At 36.1% G+C, this 24,074-nt stretch overlaps 1 protein-coding gene across 10 annotated transcripts in view; it reads left to right on the plus strand.

The window, feature by feature from the left end:
• The window catches only part of CCSER2 (coiled-coil serine rich protein 2), a 196,434-nt gene that overhangs the window by 110,012 nt on the left and 62,348 nt on the right, over nt 1-24,074 (plus strand). For 9 of the 10 annotated variants that reach the window (XM_045040228.1, XM_045040227.1, XM_045040229.1 and 6 more), the window contains one exon: nt 12,852-13,047. The exons of the other annotated variant lie outside the window; for it this stretch is intronic. In XM_045040228.1, coding sequence (XP_044896163.1) covers nt 12,852-13,047 — 196 coding nt within the window. The remainder of the gene's footprint in view (nt 1-12,851; nt 13,048-24,074) is intronic. 10 annotated transcript variants of the gene reach the window in all.

Consider the following 24,074-nt stretch of genomic DNA (forward strand, 5'->3'; position numbering starts at 1 on the left):
CACAGAACTTCCCAAGAAGTGGGCACCCTAGTTTGTCATAAATAGTTATAGTTTATTGATCCCTCCAGGTTTTAGAGTGGCTGTGTGGGTTTGGGACATCTAGATCCCCTAGAGCTCATTCGGAGATGGGTGGTAAAGAGAGAAACCTCACTCAAGACAAGCCTGACTCTCCAGCATATCTTAAAACTATTATTTTCTCTCTATGCCTTGATTTGAAAAAGTTTGGATGTACCTAACCCCAGGGCCTTTTTAACATTACATGTGTAAAAGTGTCTCTACCATTCCATAACTTCTTGAGGATTCCTTTTCCTGTCTGTCCTTTAATTCTCCTCATTGTCTTTTTTTTTTTAATTATGCCTTAATCTGTTTTATAGGGGACTGTAATTATAGGAATTGTCTTATCTGCAATTCAGTGGTTCAGAACCACTGACCAGTTTCCTTTATGTTTTTTTTTTTTTTTTTTTTTTTTTTTTTTCCATAATACTATGCTCTCCTCTCCTTATCTGGCCTAAGCTTTCACTACTGTTTCTCCCCAACCTCCTTCTTTGCCTACACCTTCCACTATGCTATATGGAATTCTTTCACATCCTAACCAACTCACATTCTTGACCTCTTTGCTCACATTCTGATTGTAACTTAAATCTAACTCTTTCCTAAATGTACTAATTCCCTAGTAGTGTTTTTATATGAAGGATTCTTATTTTCCAGTCACTCTAGTACTTTACTGTTTAGAAGTGGGGTCTTTGTCTTCACTCCTCATTTGTTTCTAAATAAAGTATTCTTCACTGTTATTACTTTGAGACTTAGAGCATTTGGCTGTATCAACCGCTCCTTATTGGTCCCTACCGCTGCCTCACAAAATCTTGGCCGTTGGCTCATTTTCCCTCTTCATTGTAAACTTTGCTACAATCCTGACTGTCTCCAGTGTTCATGTATATGGTTCATATAACCCCCTGAACCCTTAGTTCCTTAGGATTCTCTCTGTATAAGATCATGTCATCAGAGATAGATATTTTTCTTTCCATCTAGGTACTTTTTTTTTTCCTCCTGCATAATTTCTATGGCTAGAACCTACAATGCAATGTTGAATAGGACTGGTGAAAGCAAACATTTGTGCCTTTCTAATATTAAGGATAAAGCATTCAGCCTTTCACTGTTATGTATGATGTTAGCTCTGCTTTTTCACAGTCTTTATCAGGTTGAGGAACTTCTAATCATATTTTGTTGAGTGTTTTTATCATGAAAGGGTGTTAGATTTTGTCAAATACTATTTCTGTGAGTATTGAGATAATTTTTTGGCCCTCATTCTCTTAATGTGGTGTATGACATTGACTGATTTACATATGTTGAACCAACTTTACCTTTCTTGGATAAATCCTACTTGGTCATGGTATGTAATCATTTTATGTGTTGCTAGATTCAGTTTGCTAGTATTGCGTTGAAGATTTTTGTGTGTATATTCATAATAAATATCAGTCTATAGTTTCTTTCTTTCTTTTTTTTAAATGTCTTTGTCTGGTTTTGGTATTATGGTCACATAGATTGAAAAGGGAAGTGTTTCTTTAATTTCTATTTTTGGAAGAACTTGTAGGATTCACCAGTGCAGTTATTTGGGCTTGGGCTCTTCTCTTCTCTTCTTTCTTTTTTATTTTTTATTTTTAAATTTACATCTAAATTAGTTAACATATACTGCAATAATGATTTCAGGCATAGAATCCAGTGATTCATCCCCTACATATGACACCCAGCACTCATCCCAAAAAGTGTCCTCCTTAATGCCCCTTGCTTATTTAGCCCATGCCCCCACCTGCAACCCCTCCAGCAGCCCTCAGTTTGTTTTCTATATTGAAGAGTCTTTTATGTTTTGTCCCCCTCCCTGTTTTTATATTATTTTTGTTTCCCTTCCCCTATGTTCATCTGTTTTTTATCTTAAATTCCACATATTAGTGAAATCATATGGTATTTGTCTTTCTCTGACAAATTTTGCTTAGCATAATATACTCAGGTTCCATCCATGTTGTTGCAAATGCCAAGATTTCATTCTTTTGATCTCCAAGTAATATTTCATTGTGTATGTGTGTATATGTGTGTGTGTGTGTGTGTGTGTGTGCGCGTGCATGTGTGTGTGTGTGCGTGCATGTGTGTGTGTATATACGACATCTTTATTCATTCATCTGTTGATGGACATTTGGGCTCTTTCCATACTTTGGTTGTTGTCAGTAGCACTGCTATAAATATTGAGGTGCATGTGTGCCTTTGAAACAACACACCTGTATCCTTTGGATATGTACCTAGTAGGGCAATTGCTGGGTTGTAGGGTAATTCTATTTTTAATTTTTTGAAGAACCTCCATACTGTTTTCCAGAGTGGCTGCACCAGTATTTATTCCCACAAGCAGTGCAAAAGCGTTCCTCTTTCTCTGAGTCCTCGCCAACATCTTGTTGCCTGAGTTGTTAATTTTAGCCATTTGACTGGTGTGAGGTGGTATTTCATTGTGGTTTTGATTTGTATTTTGGGCTTGGGATTTTCTTTGTGGAAGGTTTTTGACTACTAATTTAATTTCTATAGATGTTCTGTAGACATCTATTGAATTTTGTTAGTATGTAGTATTCAAGTCTTCTATTTCTTTGCTGACTTTTTCTTCTGTCCATTAATAAGGAGGAAGTAATTAAAGTCCATCTTGAATTTATCTTGTAGGGAAGGTCTAATAGCAACACATTTTCTCAGTTTTTGTTTATATGATGATGTTTTAATTTCTCCTGAATTTTGAAGGCTAATTTTGCTGGATATAGAATTCTTGGTTGGTAATCTTTTAACATTTTGACTCTCATGCTTTCTGATCAAAAATCAGCTGTTAATCTTACTGAGCTTGTCTTCTACATGATGAATCCTATTTTTATTTTTCTTGCTTGGTTTAGGATTCTCACTTTTTTTCTTTTTTTTTTCTAGTTTTTGACAGTTTATGATATGTCTCTTTATTATATTTTGGAGTTTGTCAAGCTAATGATTAGAAGCATTTTTTTTTAATGCCCTGAACCATTAAGTATCCCAGCCTTTTACAACAGTGTGTGTGTGTGTGTTTGTGTGTGTGTGTGTGTGTGTGTGTGTGTGTGTATGCTTTCAACAACCTGGTAAGCAGTTTGTAGCTCTGCTTTAACCTTCATTTCCTTCTTTTTGCTCAGAGACTCAAGGAGAGCCAAAGATGAGAGGTTAAGTTCTTCTCAGGTATTTCCTTGGCATGCACAGAGCCCTACACAGGTGTATGGCCTTTTCTATGTCCAAGAATATGTTGCGGGTATTTCAGAGCCTCCTGTGGACATCTCATTCCTCAGGTTTTTCTTTAAAGTTTTTTTGATCATTGCCATTTCAGGCAGGTTGAAATTTTAAGCAGTGGCACGGATTTTTTTCAACAAATGTATTAGAGATAAGGCTGTTCCCACTGAGAGTCTCCAAATTAGTTCAAATGAAACAACAGCTGAGAATGAGCCTTTTCTAGGAGGGTGTTAGGTCAAATAGTAACTATTTTCTGGAAATGGTGCTTTTGAAAGAATTCCAAACCCAGTTTGCCACCCACTTCTTCCTCCCAGTGATTGCTGAATTTCACTGCTATTATGCTTGTAAGGCTCTTATTTTCCAAGCTACCACAGAACTGGGCAGATAGGCATAGTAATAGAATAAATTAAAATGCCACAGGCTTGTTCTTACCAAGATTCAACTGGGTTTTTTTTCTTTTCTTTTTTAAATAAGTGCTCCTTGGTTGTGGCAGGCATTTCTATATTACTGGAAAAGTTGATTTTAACCAATTTGCCAGTGTTCTCAGTGCTTTTATGGAGGAGTGGAGTTTTTGGAGATATTTATTCTGCCATTCTGCACATATTTCCTTCTGTCTTTTAATTAATAGACTTCATTTTTTAGAGAAGTATTAGGTTTAGAAATATTGAGCAGAAAGCACAGAGAGTTTTCATTTACTCCCTCACCTTCTTTTATACAATTTGCTCTATTATTAACATCTTGCATTAATTGTTAAAGTTCATGAATCGATATTGATATACTAACTAAAATCCATAGTTTACATTAGGGTTCACTCTTTGTGTATACATTCTATGACCTTTGACAAATGCATAATGATATGTATCTACCACTACCTTATCATACAGAATAATTCACTTTACTTAAATTCTCATGTTCTCTGTGTATTATCTCTTTCTTCTCCACCCACCCCCACCAAGGCAAACACTGATCTTTTTACTGTCTCCATAGCTTTGCCTTTTCCAGAATGCCATATAGTTGTATGTAGTGTTTTCAGATTGGTTTCTTTCACTCAGCAATATCCATTTACATTTCCTCCATGCCTTTTCATGGCTTGATAGCTCCTTTCTTTTTATCACTAAATAATAGTCCATTGTTTGGATGTACTACAGTTGTTTATCCATTCATTTCCTGAAAGATATCTTGATTGCTTCCAAAATTTGGCAACTATGAATAAAGCTGCTCTAACCATTTACATGTGTAAGTTTTGAACTCATTTTGGTAAATATCAAGCATGTTTGCTGAATTATATAGTAAGATATTTAGGTTAGTAAGAAACTGCCAAATTGGCTGTACATTTTGAGTTTTCTCCAGCGGTGAGTGAAAGCTCCTGTTGTTACACATCCTCACCAGCATTTGGTGTTGTTTTGGATTTTAACCATTCTAATAACCATTTGCAGTTGCCAAATGATATATAATGTTGAACATTTGTTCACAAGTTATTTGCCATTTGTATATCTTCAGTGAGATGTCTGTTTAGAACTTTACTCATTAAAAACATTTTTTTTAACATTTAATAATTTTTAAGAGAGAGAGAGAGAGAGCCAGCATGAGTGGGGGAGGGGCAGAGAGGGAGACACAAAATCTGAAGCAGGCTCTAGGCTCTGAGCTGTCAGCACAGAGCCCGATGCAGTGTTTGAACTCATGAACTCACATCGATCATGATGTGAGCCAAAGTCCGACACTCAACCGAGTAAGCCACCCCAGGTACTCCACTTTTGCTCATTTTTAAATTTGGTTGTTTGTTTTCTTGTTGAATTTTAAGAGTTCTTTGCATATTTTAGATATCAGTTCTTTGTCAGATATTTTACAAATATTTTGTCCCAGTCTGTGACTTGCCTTTTCAGTCTCCTAATGGTGATTTTCAAAGAACAGGTGTTTTAAATTTTATGCAGTCCGGTTTATAATTGTTCTTTCATGATTGCATTTTTTGTGTTGTTTCTAAGAAGGTAGAAACTCAACATCACCTGAAGTTTCTTCCTTATTATCTTGTGGTTTTACATTTCATATTTAGGTCTTTGGTACATGTTGAATTAATTTTTGTGAACAGTGTGAAAGGTCATTTTTTTTTTGCATATGGATATCTAGTTTTTCTAGTATCTCTTGTTGAAAAGACTATCTAGTATCCTTTGTTTTTGGTTTTTGGGGGGTTTTTCGCTAGGTTTTCTTTTCTTTTTTCTTTTCTTTTTTTTTTTTAGTATAATTAGCAATGTTATTATTAGTTTCAGGTGTAAAACATATTGATACAACTTTTTTTATTTTTATTATTATTTTTTTCAATATATGAAGTTTATTGTCAAATTGGTTTCCATACAACACCCAGTGCTCATCCCAAAAGGTGCCCTCCTCAATACCCATCACCCACCCTCTCCTCCCTCCCACCCCCTATCAACCCTCAGTTTGTTCTCAGTTTTTAACAGTCTCTTATGCTTTGGCTCTCTCCCACTCTAACCTCTTTTTTTTTTTTCCCTTCCCCTCCCCCATGGGTTCCTGTTAAGTTTCTCAGGATCCACATAAGAATGAAACCATATGGTATCTGTCTTTCTCTGTATGGCTTATTTCACTTAGCATCACACTCTCCAGTTCCATCCACGTTGCTACAAAGGGCCATATTTCATTCTTTCTCATTGCCACGTAGTACTCCATTGTGTATATAAACCACAATTTCTTTATCCATTCATCAGTTGATGGACATTTAGGCTCTTTCCACAGTTTGGCTATTGTTGAGAGTGCTGCTATAAACATTGGGGTACAAGTGCCCCTATGCATCAGTACTCCTCTATCCCTTGGGTAAATTCCTAGCAGTGCTATTTCTGGGTCATAGGGTAGGTCTATTTTTAATTTTTTGAGGAACCTCCACACTGTTTTCCAGAGTGGCTGCACCAATTTGCATTCCCACCAACAGTGCAAGAGGGTTCCCGTTTCTCCACATCCTCTCCAGCATCTAGAGTCTCCTGATTTGTTCATTTTGGCCACTCTGACTGGCATGAGGTGATATCTGAGTGTGGTTTTGATTTGTATTTCCCTGATGAGGAGCGACGTTGAGCATCTTTTCATGTGCCTGTTGGCCATCCGGATGTCTTCTTTAGAGAAGTGTCTGTTCATGTTTTCTGCCCATTTCTTCACTGGATTATTTGTTTTTTGGGTGTGGAGTTTGGTGAGCTCTTTATAGATTTTGGATACTAGTCCTTTGTCTGATATGTCATTTGCAAATATCTTTTCCCATTCCGTTGGTTGCCTTTTAGTTTTGTCGGTTGTTTCCTTTGCTGTGCAGAAGCTTTTTATCTTCATAAGGTCCCAGTAGTTCATTTTTGCTTTTAATTCCCTTGCCTTTGGGGATGTGTCGAGTAAGAGATTGCTACGGCTGAGGTCAGAGAGGTCTTTTCCTGCTTTCTCCTCTAGGGTTTTGATGGTTTCCTGTCTCACATTCAGGTCCTTTATCCATTTTGAGTTTATTTTTGTGAATGGTGTGAGAAAGTGGTCTAGTTTCAATCTTCTGCATGTTGCTGTCCAGTTCTCCCAGCACCATTTGTTAAAGAGACTGTCATTTTTCCATTGGATATTCTTTCCTGCTTTGTCAAAGATTAGTTGGCCATACGTTTGTGGGTCTAGTTCTGGGCTTTCTATTCTATTCCATTGGTCTATGTGTCTGTTTTTGTGCCAATACCATGCTGTCTTGATGATTACAGCTTTGTAGTAGAGGCTAAAGTCTGGTGTTGTGATGCCTCCTGCTTTGGTCTTCTTCTTCAAAATTACTTTGGCTATTTGGGGTCTTTTGTGGTTCCATATGAATTTTAGGATTGCTTGATAGAACATTTTTATACATTACTCAGTACTCATCATTGTGAATAGAGTCCCCATCTGTCACCAAAACTTCATTGCAGTATTATTGACTATATTCCTTGTGCCATACTTTTCATCTCTGTGACTTACTTATTTTATAACTGGAAGTTTGTACCTGTTAATACTCTTTATTCATTTCACCCATCCCCCAACCTGGATCCCCCTGGCAACCATTCATTTGTTCTCTGTATTTAAGAGTCTTTTTGTTTCTTTGTTTCTTTATTTGTTCATTTCTTTTTTAAATTCCACCTATCGGGTGCCTGGGTGGCTCAGTCAGTTGGGTGTCCTACTGCGGCTCAGGTCATGTTCTCACGGTTTGTGGTTCGAGCCCCGTGTCGGGCTCTGTGCTGCCAGCTCAGAGCCTGGAGTCTGCTTCTGATTCTGTGTCTCCCTCTCTCTGGCCCTCCCTCACTCATGCTCTGTCTCACTCTCTCTCTCAAAAATAAATAAACATTAAAGAAAAATTTTTTAATTCCACATATAAGTGAAATCATGGTATTTATCTTTTCTCTCTGATTTATTTCACCTAGGATAATACCTTCTAGGTCCATTGATGTTATTGCAGATGGCAAGATCTTTTTTTTTTTTTAACGACTGAGTAATATTCAATATTCGTGTACGTGTGTGTATATATACACACATACCACATCTTTTTTACCTATTTGTCTATCAGTGGACACTCGGGTTGCTTCCATATCTTGGCTATTATAAATAATGCTGGAATAAACATAAGGGTACAAATATCTTTTTGAATTAGTGGTTTTGTTCTCGTTGGGTAAATATTCAGTAGTGGAATTCATAGATCGTATGGTATTTCTGTTATTCTGTCTTCTTTGAAATACCTTTGCTTCTTTGTCAAAGATCAGTTGACTGTATTTGTAGATTATTTTTGGATTCTCTGTTTTGTTCCACTGATCTGTTTATTCTTTAATCAGTACCACAGTCTTGATTACTGTCGCTTTATGTGGTAAGTCTGGAAATCACTGTCAGTATTCTTTCTTCCTCTGAAGTATTGGTTATTCTGGCTCTTTTTCCTGTTCATATAAACTTTAGAATCACTTTGTTGATATTCACAAAATAATTTGGTGGGATTTTGATTGAGACTGTGTTGAATCTACCATTAAAAAACTATAATAACCGTGAACATAAAAATACATATATTTACCTTTTCCTAATGATGAAAAAAAGAAACATTAAAGGTTTTGTGAAGTCAAAGTGCAACTGAGATTAGAAAATAAACTAAGAAGAAAAATTCTGTCTCTCCTTGCCTCTTACACATGCATTTCTACTGGCTAGTCTAATGCGTGAATCACAGACTTTAGTACAGAATCACACATATTAGTAATCAAAAAGCTTGGGTAGAAGTGGAGAAGAACATAAATATATAGGTACAGCCACATAGTTTAGGGAGATTCCTTTAAAACGGCAATAATAATTATGCAGTGATGTGATTATTAGGTGTTTGGATTGACTGTCAGGTACTATTGTATGGATTCAATTTAACAGGGTTAAAAAAAAGCTTATCTCTTAAAGATTAATTTTTGTATTTATCCTGATCTTATTTTGGGGGAGATGATTTTATTTGCTATATTTATAGAACAGTGTTAAATAATATTGGTGATGGTGGACATTTCTTTCTTGTGCTTCTGTAACTACTGAACTCATTTTTGCCCTCCCCCAATACCCATATTGGTTCAGTTCTTCATATTCAGTCAACTACCTGGCCTGTGGTCAGCTACATAGATTCTGGCTTTGCTAACACACTGCCAGCCTTACAATGTATTCCCCAAAACAGCATGCAGTCTTCTGTTGCTTCCACCATCTAATTTCTCTACCAGAAATCCACAGTTGTTAAAATCTGTATACAAATACAGATTTATGCCTGTCAATTTAATATGCGGTGGTGTTTTCAGTAATTCTTCTATTATCTCATGTTTATTTTTCTTTACCTTTTTTACGTCTTCATCCCTGGGTTTGTGCTTGCACTCTTGGAAAGTGATTTTACCTCTCATTTTCAAAAGTTTCAAAGGTTCAGATTCCCATATGTGAACTTCATTGTCTTCTCAGAATGTGAAATCTCAGAATCTTCATTATCTCTCAGTCATTTTTTTTCCTTTCCTGTCTTTAATTGTGTCCTTCTATTTTCTGAAATAACCCTTGTTATGTATTTGTTTTCTGTTCCATCTTTGTCTTCTTTTGCATCTCAGTTATCTTCATTTTTTTTCCCAGCAAACTGCAGTAAGGTGTTATATTACTTCCAATGGTTTGTCAGATAGTTTAGTACCAAATACGTAAGTTTAAACAAATTGTGTTAAAATTTACCATTTGAGGAATATAAGTGAAAGGTTATATGGCATTCTAGTATTCTTTTGACATTTATGTTAGAAAATTTTCTCAACATAAACAAGTTGGAAATTATTTATAATAAATAATATAATAGCATTAGTTTTTATTTAACATTTACTGTATATCAGGAACTGTTCTAAGCACTTTAACATATATTACTTCGTATGAGACTTACAGCAACCTAATGAAGTAAGTACTCTTATTATCCTTAATTTATAGATCAAGAAAATGAAGGATAGATAAAGTAACTTGTCCTGTTACTAGCTATTAAGTGACAGAGATGAGATTTGAACTCAGGTAATCTAGGCAGGTAATATAAAAATGAATAAGATATGGCCCTATTTTCAAAGGGCTTGCAATGTAATTAGAGGCGATAGCTATATAGATTTCTTTAATTTATGCTCAATAAATTAAGGATCCTAAAGTGCTAGTTTTATCTAGTTGAGGGCATCAGGAAGGGCTTTTGGAGGAAGTAGCATTTTAGTACTAGGAGAAGATATGTTTCATTTGGGATCTCATGGTGGAGGTATTTGAAATGCAAGCTAAGGTATATGAACTTCATTTGGTGTGCATTGGCAAACATTGAGAATTAAAGAAACTGTGGCCCAAAGATATTAAGTATTTTCAGTAGCTAGTTACTATCAGCCAGGATTTAAACCTTAATCCTAGGCAAGAGGCAGTTCTTGTATACCATTGTGGTTTTCTGGATACCATTATCTTTTACCCCGTATTGTTAGTGGTAAAGACTTGTTGTGACTCTTCCTTTGAAATGCTTTTAATTCATTAGTTCCTTGCATGTGGTTCATATTTAGTCAACCTAAAATAAGCCTTATTCTCAGTATCTTCCCTCTCTAATTTTTATTTTATTCATTTGGTAAAATAGGAAGTAAAGTTTAATTTGATTATTAACTGGTACTTTTTAATGTGACTGCTTCCAGATTACAATTTTAAAGTAGTGCTTTGTTTTAATGTCACAACCAAAGAACTTTAGAATCTCAGAGATGGAAGCTTGAAAAGAAACAATCTAGTAGTTAAAATCCATGTTCCTTAATCATACAGTGAAAGCAGCAACAACAACAAAAATAAAAGCTAACTGTTTTTGATATAGAGGAAAAGAATACACAATCTTTGTCTTCATGGAGTTCATGATTTGGCACAGATTGCACATGAACACAATATACTGTGTTAAGTATCATAGTGGGGCACACTAGAGGACTCTATAAGGACACCTGTGGAAGTACCAAGCCCTGCTTTAGGAAGGGATTAAGGAAGCTTTCCCTGGGGAAATGCCAACTAATTTAAGATGAAGAGGAGTTATCATTCTTCAGATCAAGTGGGCAGTGGAGGGCAGGGTAAATAGCCTAGCCACGAGTATGGAGAGGTTGACATAGGTTTGGAGATGAGGGAGATTATAGTGTGCTTTGGCAATCTCAGGTAACTGGCTATGGATTAAGATGTGTTGAGGGATGAAGTTGAAGAATAAATTGGATTTAGGCTGTCTGTGGCCTCATAAGCCATATTTGAGTCTCCTTGTCCCTGAAAAACATGCCTTGCGTTTTGTGCTGTTGTTTTTTATTTTCTTGTTCCAGAAAGCCTTCTCTTTAATTTCAGTCATACTTAAACCTCATACTTTATAGTTCATCCCAGGTTCTTTCTTGCCCAAGAAAACCTTCCAAAGTATGTCAACTTTTTTCTCTGAAAACATAGCTCTTATCTCTACTCTTCATATGCTAGATGAGTCTATGTTTTTGTTTTACTACTTTGCTAACTTTTTATTATTATATATTTTTCATCATTCCATGTATACATTGCCCATCTATTCAGTAATGGATGGTGAAATCATATTAATTGATCAGTAGTTGAAATTTAATCATTAAACTATATTTTGAACCAACAAGTATAAGGCAGAAGTATATGTAAACATATTAGAGTCTTAACTATAGATCAAAAATTTTTAAGTTCTTAAAATTTTTTTTCTTGGGTTAAAACAAAAATCAGGCCTGAAATAAAATACGAAAAAATAGTTTCAGAGAAAAATAATTTTGTGAAAACCAAGCCCATGTTGAATATTTAAGAGTTTAGAAATTGGGGAATATTTGTTATAAATTAGAAAATCTAGTGTTTCAGGGCGCCTGGGTGGCTCAGTTGGTTGAGTGTCCAACTTCAGCTCAGGTCATGATCTTGCAGCTTGTTAGTTTGAGCCCCGCGTCGGGCTCTGTGCTGACAGCTCGGAGCCTGGAGCCTGCTTCTGATTCTGTCTCCCTTTCTCTCTGCTCCTCCCCTGTTCACTCTCTCTCTCTCTCAAAAATTAATAAACATTAAAAAAAATTTAGTGTTTCTACTTTTTCTGTGTGGTTAAAATTTAATGTGTTGTGACTTTGGCAAATTTAATGGGTCATGAATTTAACTTGAATTCTGCTATGTTAATATGGCCATTATATATTGGAGCCAGTACTCGTTCATTGTGTTATTTAATATATTGAGGTCTCACATATGTAACAAGTTCATGTCTTAAGAACCAGCTGGAATCATGTATTACATGAGTGTAGTAATTTAAAATTGCTTTAGCTAATGACTTCTGATCAAAGCATTGTGTTCTTCACAATCTATGAAACACATCAGCCCCAGTTTTTGTGGCTTTTTGGTTTTTGTTTTTGGTTTTTTTGGTCTGCTTTTTCAAGCACGTATATTGTATGAAACTAAAGGGAAGTTTAAATTTTCTTAGAGTAGACTTTTTAAAATATATTTTAAGATTGGGAAATATGTGGTGTATATAAGACTTTTATAAAATCAAGTTTAATCTTTATTAGAAAAGAAGACTTACCAATAATGTAAAAACAAAGTAGTAACAGTTTGTCTGTCTTAACTGTTTGCTGGGACTTACAAGAAATAGGAATCCAGGCGTGTGTGACCAAACTGGGAATGAAGATAGATAGCGTAGTTATGGGGCTAAAAAAAGATATGACGTTCAAGAGACCAGTTAAAATCAAGAACTAAAAAGCAAACAATCCATTCAGGCAAAGAAAATAAGTGTAACTTGGGGGGGGGGGGCAAGGCCTTTCCCTAGAGTTTTTTCTTTCTCTTCCATTTACTAAGAAATAAGGTTTATTCAACCAATGTGTAAAATACATAAAAAGGGGAGGGAGTGCAGAAGATAATTGTATTAATGAGAACTAGAACTGATTGGAACTTTTGGTGGAAACAAATTCAGTGTCCGAGGTAAGCAAAAGTCAAAGGCTTTGTGATAATGATAACTGATATGTAATAATCACTGGAATAATTTCATTACCTTGTTTTTTTCTGAAATTATATTGTATATCTTTTCCCTCCAACTTCTTCCCCTGCCCTTCCAGAGGCTCTCCCTATAGAGAATCTCCTTTGGGTCATTTTGAAAGCTATGGAGGGACCCCCTTTTTCCAGGCTCAGAAGATATTTGTAGATGTACCCGAAAATACAGTGATACTGGATGAGATGACGCTCCGGCACATGGTCCAAGATTGCACTGCTGTAAAAACTCAGTTACTTAAACTGAAGCGTCTGCTGCATCAGGTGAGTTCATATGAACATTTTTAGCTCTGATATTGTGAATTGCAAAATGAATTGACTTTTTAAAGTTAATTGGGTTTCTAATGTCTATTTAGATTTCTGTAGAAATAATGCTTATAAATAGTACATAACAAACTTCTGTGGGAGAAAAAAAACATGGGATTTTGTGTGATGTTCTCAGTATGGTCCCCAACATTTATGAGCTGTGTGATATTTGGTAAGCCAGTTTTTCTCCTATTTCCTCATTTTTATTTTATAAGGTTGTTGACACAATTAGTAGTTGTAAATTTAGAGATCTAATACCTGATGTATGGTATTCAGGCATTTAGTCATCAGTAGCTGTTATTATAATTTCAGCTAACTAGGAAATCAACAGCAGTTTTTACTTACATAGTCACGTAATTTAACTTTTGTTTGAAACCTTCAAGTTTAATCTTCCTCAGTCCTTGCATTTCTTTATTCTAGAAAATCTAGATGCAACAGTGATGTGACTTGTCCAAAGACACAGGATGAGCTGATGGTAGAACCTGGCTTCTTGTTCAATAGTACTTTTTTTTTTTTTTTTTTGCTTGAATTTACAGACAAGGTCAGATGCATAGCAGAAAACTAAGGAATAAAATACTGATTTTATTTTACTTTATTTTTTTAAAGTTTATATTTGAGAGAGGGACCGAGCATGAGCAGGGGAGGGGCAGAGAAAGAGACACAGAGAATCTGGAGCAGGCTCCAGGCTCTGAGCTGTCAGCACAGAGCGGGATGCAGAGCTCAGACTCACAAACCGGTGAGATCATGACCTAAGCCAAAGTTGGACGCTCAACCTACTGAGCCACCCAGCTGCCCATAACAATATTAATTTTAAATCATGAATGTCTTTTGGTTAATTTTAAAGCTTTGTTTGTTTGTTTGTTTTTGTAGGCTAGCCAATTTTTGCTTAAAATTATGGTTGAGAAAGAATTGTCTCGCTTCTCTCCTGAATTTTATTTTCTGGATTACTTTCCTCAGCGTTATATGTTGTAACTTATTATGAGCAGGGACCATTTCTTAGAATTCCTGGTGTTTATCAAAACCAGGCTCATGATATATGCTCAGTAAAAGTTAGTTGAAGTGAAATATGGCTCCTGTGTTAATAATGATGATTAGTGTAAATACCCAGTTGAAGTCATGTAAATTGTTTTATAAGTATTTGATTATGGATTCTCCAGACTGCTCTTCTCTATTCTTGTGGATTTTGGACTACCCTTTGAAAGAAGCTTTTCCATGCTACAACTAGGAACAAGAAAGTAGAGAATCTTTTTCAGATCTGAGATCCTTGGACTTGTCTCAAGGCAGAGATTCCATGATTGAACTCTCCAGACATAGATAGAGCTTACGTTTTTAACTCTAACTAGAAGATAGACTCTGGTTTATAGTGTTTCTCTGTTTACTACTCTGGGGAGATTTTCCAATCAGGAGCTTCAGGGTCAAAGGAAAGAGGAGGTAGAAGGGGTGGGGAATAGCCAAAATATGTTAGATATCTACTTTGAATCAGTCATTGTACTAGCTATACTGTATACCCTCTTTTGTTTCTGGGTTTATTGGCCTGAAATATGAAGCATGATAAATATCAGCTAATCAGACCAGGCCATGTCTAATAATGACAGAAGTAACATAACTTCAGGAGAGAATACGTGATTGATAAGACACTTAAAAGAAAAACTGTGACTCTCTTAATGGTTCTTTTCTGTCGTTACGACCTCTGAAATTTTTAAATGAACACTGATCAAATTAACTTTACCTTTTTATTTATGCATTGAAGAAAAAATTATGAGAAGAAAAATTGCAGAATCTTTTTAGTGCATCTTTGAAATTTCACAAAATGCTAATAGAAGTTAAAAGCTGAATGAGTCTAAAATTTCATATAACTGCCTCTTAATTTCTTCCCCATGTAATACTACTACTCACTTTAAAGAAGTTCAGTGTGATACATACACATGGTTTGAAAAATTCACATAGTATCCAGGCTTAATGAAAATGCAGAATTTCTGTCCTTCACTCCACCTCAGTCAACCTTTTTGTTGTTGTTGTTGTTGTTTTTGTTTGTTTATTTATTTTGAGAGAGACAGCATGCGCGAGTTGGAGAAAGGGAGAGAGAGAGGATCCCAGGCAAGGTCTGCACTGTCAGTGCAGAGCCTGATGTGTGGCTCAAATTCATGAACTGTGGGATCATGACTTAAACTGAAATCAAGAGTCAGACACTTAACTGACTGAGCCACCCAGGCATCAACCTTTTCTAATCTGAACAGATTACCGTCTGAAGATTTCTGTAGAGCTATCATGCAGGGACTTCCTTTTGTCATATTCTGGGATTGGGTCCACTATTTCCTGTATATCTTCTTATTTAAAAAAAAAATTTTTAAATAAGTTTACTCCCTCATTTTACTAGAGTATATCTTTCATTTACTTTCTAAGAGGGGGTAAATGGATGGTAAGTTTTTTTTAGTTAGTACATTACTGAAAATTTCTTTCATCTACTCTACTATAGCATATTAATGATTTGCCTGGGGTGGAAGTGAGTTTTTCCTTAGAAATCTGAATGCATTGCTTTTCTAGGATTCAGGTTAGCCACTGGGAAAAGTCTACATTCTGATCCCCTTTACATTTTATGTTTCCTGTTTTTATTTCTCTGAGAGATTTGTAATCTTTTTTTTTTTTTTTTTTTTTCCCCTGGCACTCTAATCTTTTATTTCAGGCATTCTGCAGTTTCACAGTGATGTCCTGGGATTTGAGTTTTGTTGTAGTTGTTTGTATGTTTCCCACTTAATGTCTGGGTAGAGTCTTTGGAGATTCATGTAGTGTGAAATTTTCTTAAGCTATTTCCATGATTTTATTTTTGCCCCATTGTCTCTATCTTTCTGGAATTCTTGGTAATTACAAACTAGAACTTCTGAATTGATTCTCAATCTTTTATCTTTTTATTTCATATTTTCCTTTGGATTTGATTATCTTTTCTGGTATATTTCCTCAACATCATTTTCCAGCTCTCCTTTTCTGTTGAATTATTTATCTTGGCAATTATATTCTTAGTTTTCAAGAACTCTTTATAATATACCATTCCTTATTCATATCATTCAATTTTTATTTTGTCAGTGTATTAAATAGAGTGTTTTTATTAGGTTTTGTTAAGGTTTCTCAGGTTCCTTGCATTATCTCTCTTTCCAAAGAGTCATTTTGTTTATGTTTACTTTGGTTTCTCTTTCTATTGGAATATTTCTTCAAATATCTGATGATTATTTATTGTTCATTAATATTTAGGAGTGAGGAACTAAAAAGTTGATTCAGGACTCTTTGTACATTAGCTAGGCTGGTCAGCTGGCTGGCTTGATTTTCCAGGACTGCATAGATATTGGAGGACCCACAATATCTACTAAGTGGAGGATTTTTCTTTCTTAGGTTGTTGTATTTTCTTCTGAGAAGAAACCACTAATTTTTGTTTTGTTTTGGTTTTGCTTGGAATAGAGCTAGAAGACTGGGAGTCTGTTCTTGCCTTATATAGACTTACAATTAATTTCCAGCATCTTTAACCCTGATGGGTCATATTCTTTTTCTGTATCTAGCATTTGGCCCTCACTGGGGTTTTGCAGGGCAAATTGGTTCTTTTTTGTTGTACATATTGATGTACATACATATTGGTGGAATTGCTGTTAGAGAGGTGGAGTTTTGCACTCATTTGCAAACATAAGAACTTAAATTTAAAAGCACTAGTAACCGGTATCTACTTGGGGCTACTCATATGAGATTGATTATTATAGGGAGGAGTCACTGGAGTTCTCATATTTTGACCGAGCTCTGCAAGATTTGACTGAGTACTAGCTCATGAAGAAGAATGTCCACAAAGAAAGAGGTAGTTGCATCATCTCTTTGGTTCTCTTACTTTAGTGTTCTCTCCTCCAGATGGCTTACCCCAAGGCAATGTTCCTTAAATTCAGAAAGAAATATTTTCCTTGATTGTTTTCAGCAGTTTAAACTATTTCCCTTATAAGATTAAATTAAATTCACAAAAGGAAACTAAAGAGAAATGATTAATGAAAATATAAATAGCATAAAAATCATTTCTATAGCCTACTTCTTAGAGGAAACAATAGAATTTTATAGAGCTCCAGGGGACTTTACATATAAATATGTAAAACTTCTATTACGTAGTACTCAGTAAATGTGTGTTAGATTGATTTTAATCAGACAGTTTTATAAATGCCTTACCTGCCTTAGTTCCTGGTGATTCCTTAATCTAGTGGCCCTTCATTGCTGTCTTTATTTTCTTAGTTTTCAGGACCTGATTAAGAGGCCCTACTTGATAAGGACAAATGACAAACAACATTTGTATTGTCTAGATTCCCTTAGTGTCTATTACCATTTTGAAGGAATTGCCTTTAAAATTGGTCTTAGTTATACAAAGGAAAAGAACTGAGAGAGAGAGAGAGAGAACAAAAATGTTTATTATAAGGTATTGGCTCATGTCGTTATGGAAGTTGAGAAATCCCAAGATCAGCAGTTGGCAAGCTTGTTCTAGTCTGAATCTGAGTTCTAGTCTGAGTCTAAAGTCTGAGTCTGAGTCTGAAGGCCTGGGAGCTAGGAGAGCCAACAGTGTAAGTTTCAGCGTGAGTCTGGGTTCAAAGGCAGCAAAATACCAATGTCCCTGGTTTGAAGACAGTCAGACTAAAAGAGAGTGAATTTTCCCTTACTCCACCTTTTCCTCTATTCAGGCCTTCAGGAGATTGATGAGACCAACTTACATTGGGGAGGCATTCTGTAAGTCCATGGAAGGTAGTTTTGGTAGAAGCATTGTGAGCAGAGAAGCAAATCCATATACAGAGTAAGCGTCTATTACAGTAAGGACAAAACATCATCTTTTCCGTGATGAAAGTGGTCTAGTATAATCAACCAGCATTGGTAGCTGGCTGATCATCCAGGGAGTGGTGCCATATCAGGGACTCTGTTGATCTCTGCTGCTGGCAAGTTAGGCACTAAAAAATGACCATAGCCAATGTGGCCATGTTGCTGAGTCTGTGCATAATTTGTATCCCTGCCACCATTGCCATTTTGTTCATGAGCCATTTTGGATGACAGAGGTAGCTAGGGAAAAACGCTGACTGGTATCTGTGGAATGGATCAGACTATCCACTTAAATTTTTAAATCCTCTTCTGTTGAGATCACCTTTTGGTGAGCATTCACATGATACAAATATCTTCATATTATTTGCCCATTCACAGAGGGTCTATCCATACACCTCTTCCCCAAATTTCTTTTTCACCAGTTTTTCAATCATGTTTCTTCTAAGTCCCTGACCATTGGTCCATGAATTGGTATATAATCATATGTCTGGACATTTTTTCTTCTAAGCAAAGTGAATAGCCACATGCATTACTTGAAGTTCTGCCACTGGAAGGATTTCTTTCCTCTACTACCCTTCCAGGATGTACCAAAAAGGAACCGTAGTGCTGCAGCTGTCCACTGGCAGGTGTTGTCTGCATATTATATGAAACCATCTGGAAACCAAACCTGCGTCTTCTCTTCCTCTTTCAACTAATTTTGGGAACTCCCCATGAGACCATAGTATAGTTTCAGAGAGAGAAGGCAGTATAGCAGGAAGGTAGGGGGACCATGGCATTTGAGCCACTTCTTCATGTACCTTACCTTTATCTTTGGCCTCTTCAGGCCCGATCACAACTATTACCACTTCTATTTGATGATAGAATGTTTCTGGGTACCCCCAACTTTATGACTTTGTGTGTTAGATAATATCCTATTTATGATGGGCAGCTCAGGTAGCATGGTAACTCGGTGGCCCAAGATTAAGCATTCAGTCACTACTAAGACCCAGTAGCAGACCAAAAGCTGTATCTCAAAAGAACAGTAGTTATCTGCAGAGGATGGCAAGGCTTTGCTCCAAAATCGTAAGGGCCTGCATGTACAAGGGTCTACAAAGGCCTCCAGACAGTATCCCTGTTTGTCACTGACACTTCCACCCCATGGAATCTGTTGGATCATATCACCCAAGGGGCAGAACAGCTTGCACAACAGCCTGGACTTATTGCAGAACCTTCTGGACTCTACTCAAATCTAGCAGCTATTTGGGTCACTTGGTAAATGGGCCAGAATAACACACCCATATGAGAAATATGTTGCCTCCAGAACACAAAGGTGCCCACTAGGTGCTGTACATCTTTTTGGTTGTAGGAAGATCCAGATGCAGTGACCTACTCTTCACGTTAGAAGGGATATTTTGACATGCCCATGGTCCTCACTCCTGCACACTGTCTTTTTCTGCAAACAGTTGTTTTCATATTCCGTTTTTTTGTTCCTGGCAGTGAGGGTAAATTGATGATTGGACAGTGCTATTCAAAGTAGCTTGTAAAAGTGTTTGTTACTAATCCTTGGAGAGTTAAAGTAGCTCTTTCCATAATAGAAATCAACACATTTCATCCTTTCAGAAATATTTGCTATCAAAAAAAAAGACTGAGCCAAAACCAAACTGTGTTTAATGACCAGTTGATTTATAGTCTGGTGCAAGCTTTTTATTTTATTGTGTTGCAGACAGAAAATAGTCTGTGCCAAAACAAATCTGTGAATCAAACTGTAAATAACAGTGGTGAAAGATACTATTCTTACTTGTGAAAGACAAGTCAGGGAAGGGAAAAGATATGCAACCAAATATTACATTAGAAGTATCGTTATGTAGTATGTGAAATAGAACAATTGCTCTGGGAATGGAGATGAAGAAATTCACTCTCTGCCATCATAGAGAAGATGTGAAACTGCGAGTTGAGTTTATCAGGTGAAGAATTTGTGGAGGAAATCAGTGGATTCAACATGAACAAAGGTGTAAGTTCTTGAGAGTATGAGCTCATTTGTCATAATGACTGTAGGAAAACCCATGAGTACCTAAGATACTCAATAAAGAGAAAGCCAGAAAAACCAGTGCTCACTTGGTACACTTTGAAGTAACTATTAATACAACTTCTTACTTTAAAAATGTTTATTAACAAGAAAAATTAAGCATTTATGCTGCATTTATGGTGGGACTATATTTCAGTAACTAAAGCGACATCTATATTTCAGTAACTAAATCCTTAACGAAATATGATTGAATTTTGCTGAAGAGTGCCATCAAATAAATGTAGAAAGTGTGATAAAATTAGGGAAACGTTATTGTACAAACAACAAAGAAATTTCTAATGAATTTTTCTTTAAAATTTTTTTAATGTTTATTTTTGAAGGAGAGAGAGAATGAGAGAGAGCGCATGAGCAGCAGAGGGGCAGAGAGAGGGAGACACAGAATCCAAATCAGGCTGCAGGCTCTGAGCTACCAGCACAGAGCCTGACGTGAGGCTCGAAGCCATGAGCCGTGGGATCATGACCTAAGCCGAAGTTGGATGCTTAAATGACTGAGCCACTCAGGTGCCCCTCTAAAGAAATTTTCTGAAGAAATTTCTGCCTTATGCCAGGATTATTAATTATTGTTATAACTGTGAGGTGAATAGTCCATTCACATAGTGCCAAAGTAACACCATAATTACTTATAGTGGCAAGAGAAAACCATACTTGTTCATTGGGGAGACCAAACTGTCCTCACCCTAATCCAGAGATAGTTTTCCCATTAGTTATGAGTTGAGTTAGCTAGATAATGTGTATCTGCTCATGTGATACACATAATTGTGCATAATATATTCTAGCCCAAAACATTTAATCTTAATTCCTCAAGTTACTGCTCACAGATTTCTTTTTACAGAATAAACAGATGCTAGAAGAATAAGAGAGGAAGGACAAATTCATATGGTTGGAAGTTCTGTAGAAAAAATTGTAATATCCCTTTAGCTTGTTAGTGTCCTAAAAAGTTGAAGGGAGGTGAAAGTGCTACATTAAAAGAAATTTAAGGGACAACTAGATGTAATGTGAAATTCTGACCTGGATATTGGTTGACAGATCAACTATAGAGGATATATTTGGCCAATTGGGGGGAAATTTGAATATGACTTCTATATTAGATGAGATAAAAATTTGCCAAAATGGAAAGATAGATATTGTTTGCTGGTTATAGAATACTATTTACATTATAATCATATATCTTTACATATATCTATACATGTGTATCTCCAGAAGGAAATGCACTAAGGTGTTAATAGTGGATTCTCACTGGATGGTGAGAATGTGATGTCTTTTTTTCTTTAATCTACATTAAAGAAAATGTAGATTTCCTTTTTTTTTTTTAAGTTTTTTAAATTTATTTTGAGAGAGAGACAGCATGAATGGGGGAGGGGCAGAAAGAGAGGGAGAGAGAGAATCCCAAGCAGGCTCCACACTGCCAATGCAAAGTCTGTTGCAGGACTTGCACTCTTGAAATGTGAGATCATGACCTGAGCCGAAACCAAGAGTCAGTTGGATGCTTAACCAACTGAGGCACCCAGGCTCCCTTAATCTACATATTCTGATTTCTCATTTTCTATAATATGTATTTACTATTTTGGGAAAAATTAAAAGGTTATTGAAAAAGTACATGTCTTATTCAAACATCAGTTCATAATGGGATATAGTGAAAATGAAAATGTAGGATGTTAGAGAAGAGGCAGCAGTGATAGGCTTAGGGCAGATTGTAAAGGCCCTTTGTGCCACAAAAGGAGCTTGAGTGTTACTCTTTAGGCACTAGTAAACCAGATGAGTGACATGGCCAAATTGGTATTTTAAAAATACCATTTGAAGGGATTTGTGGCAATGCAAGATGTCCCATCCTTATTATTTAGTGTTTTCCTTATTCCTGTTAACTTCTAGTGGAGAATGGTATTTAGAAGCCAAGATCTGGGGGCTAGATGTGCTTATTGCGATTGGGTTGTCAGTGCCCTTAAGCCCTCCCAAGGCATGTAAGTGTGCATGCGTGTATTTGTGGGATTTTGTATGCATACTAGTGACTGTATTTCTATATCTCTGTATATTGAAAACTGTGGGTTTATGCTTATAATTTTAATTCCACTCTAAATACAGCATTTCTCCTTTTCTGTATTTATAATTCTCTCCTCCAACAGTGAGAAAATTGGTTTCTGTTTTCCTTAATATATTTATTCATTTCATCAGTCCTCTTCAGTGCAACCTGTTTCCTGCCACCGCTGTTACTACCTGCCCTGTGTAGTTGCTCTCCTCACGCCATTAAGGTTCTGCATCTTAGTGAGGTTCCCCATGCATAGCTTCTTTTCATCCTCTGTGTACACCTTCCTCACCCTACTTGGGCTCTGACTTCTTGTCAGCCAGTCCCCTGGGCTCTGACACCCCACACCAGTCTCCCTCTCTGTACGATGCCCTCTTACTGTGCTTGGGCTTGATACTACATGTCAGTTAATGCCTACACATGGATACCATCCTTGCCATAATTGATTCTTTCATCTGGCACTAGTTCTTTTCTTGTATAGATGCTCTCTTTATGCTGCTTGAGCTCTGGTAGCCCTCTCCAGGCCATCCATGTGTGGATACCCACCTCAATCTGCTTAGACTCTGATAGCCCACACCAGGCTGCCTGTTTGTGCATGTGCCCTTCATGTTCTACTCAGGTTTGACTCTGCTGTCACATTGTTTCCCTACTCCCTCCATGGATATCTTTTTCACTGTTGTGGGCTCTGACATGCCTAGTAAGCTGCTTCCCTGCAGGGACATGTTCTCTACTTTGGTGTTTTTTGGGTAGAGACTTATCTTGTTCTGTCTCACTTAATGGCTTGTTTAGGAAGGGAAAGGATAATGAAGAGGAAGAAGAAGCAAATGAGAAAAAGAAAAAGTATCAACTTTATTAAGGTAGAATTTACATTCAAATAAAATGCACCCATTTTACATATTTTGTTTGCATTTTGATGAATATGTGTACAGTTGTATAACCACCACTACCACAATCAAGATAAAGAACATTTCTACAATTGCTAAAATCCCCTCATGTCCCTTTGCCATCAGTTGTCTCTTGAACCTGTTCCAGACAACCATTACTCTTTCTGTTACTGAGTTTTGCCTTTTCTAGAATTTCATCTAAATGAGATCATCCAGTGTATACCCTTTTAGTTTCTGGATTCTTTCACTCGGCGTAATGGTTTTGATATTCATCTATTTTGAGAGTATCAATAGTTCTTTACTTTTTATTGATGAATAGCATGTTATTGTGTGTATGTATGTGTGTATATATTTTTATTCATTTACCTGTTGATATTTGAGTTGTTTTTAGTTGTGGGAAATTGGGATGATGCTGAATTTCTATATATTAATGATGAAAGTTAATAAGAATGAATGTAATTTAAAAAATTAGAATTTGAATTTAGACCACTTCTTCCATGGTCTTGGGTAAGTTCCCCATAAAAGATGCAGAGATTATAATAGCTCCTATCTGAGGACTGTTATAAAGAATGTATGAGGAAATTCAGATCAAGTGCTAAGCATAATGTCTGATGCCTAGAAAGCAATTAATAAATGTTAGGTATTACAATAATGGCAATAACAACAATAAAAATATGAAGGTCAGGGGTTTTTAATTGCTTGCATTGCTCAAAATTTTATGTGGCTGCTCAAAAAGCTAATTCCACTTACTTTAATACTCATTAAATTAGTCTTATTTCATCATTCAGTATATTTTATTAAATACTTGTTGAGTACTAAGATTGTGATAATAATGAAGATAAAAAGAAAGAAGACACAATTCTTGTATGTAGTGCATTGTTCTTAAAACTATACATTACAACTGGCTAGTGGGATTTGAAATAAATTTTGACCATTATAACTAGAATTTTTTCCTAATAAAGTAGAATAGTATAGGAACTATCAGGGGGCATTACATGTAAAAAAGACAAATACTGATTTGTGGAACATTTTTGATATGTTATCTGTATCTGAATATCCATCATCTATTCATCCACGCTTATTTAGATATATGCACACACATACACACACACATATATGCACACATATTCATAAATATATATACTTGGTTGTGATATAAATGTATTTCTTATTGTGGGCCATGGTTCCCCCC

This window comes from Felis catus, chromosome D2, assembly GCF_018350175.1.
Source record: "Felis catus isolate Fca126 chromosome D2, F.catus_Fca126_mat1.0, whole genome shotgun sequence".
In the NCBI taxonomy this organism is placed as follows: Eukaryota; Metazoa; Chordata; class Mammalia; order Carnivora; family Felidae; genus Felis; species Felis catus.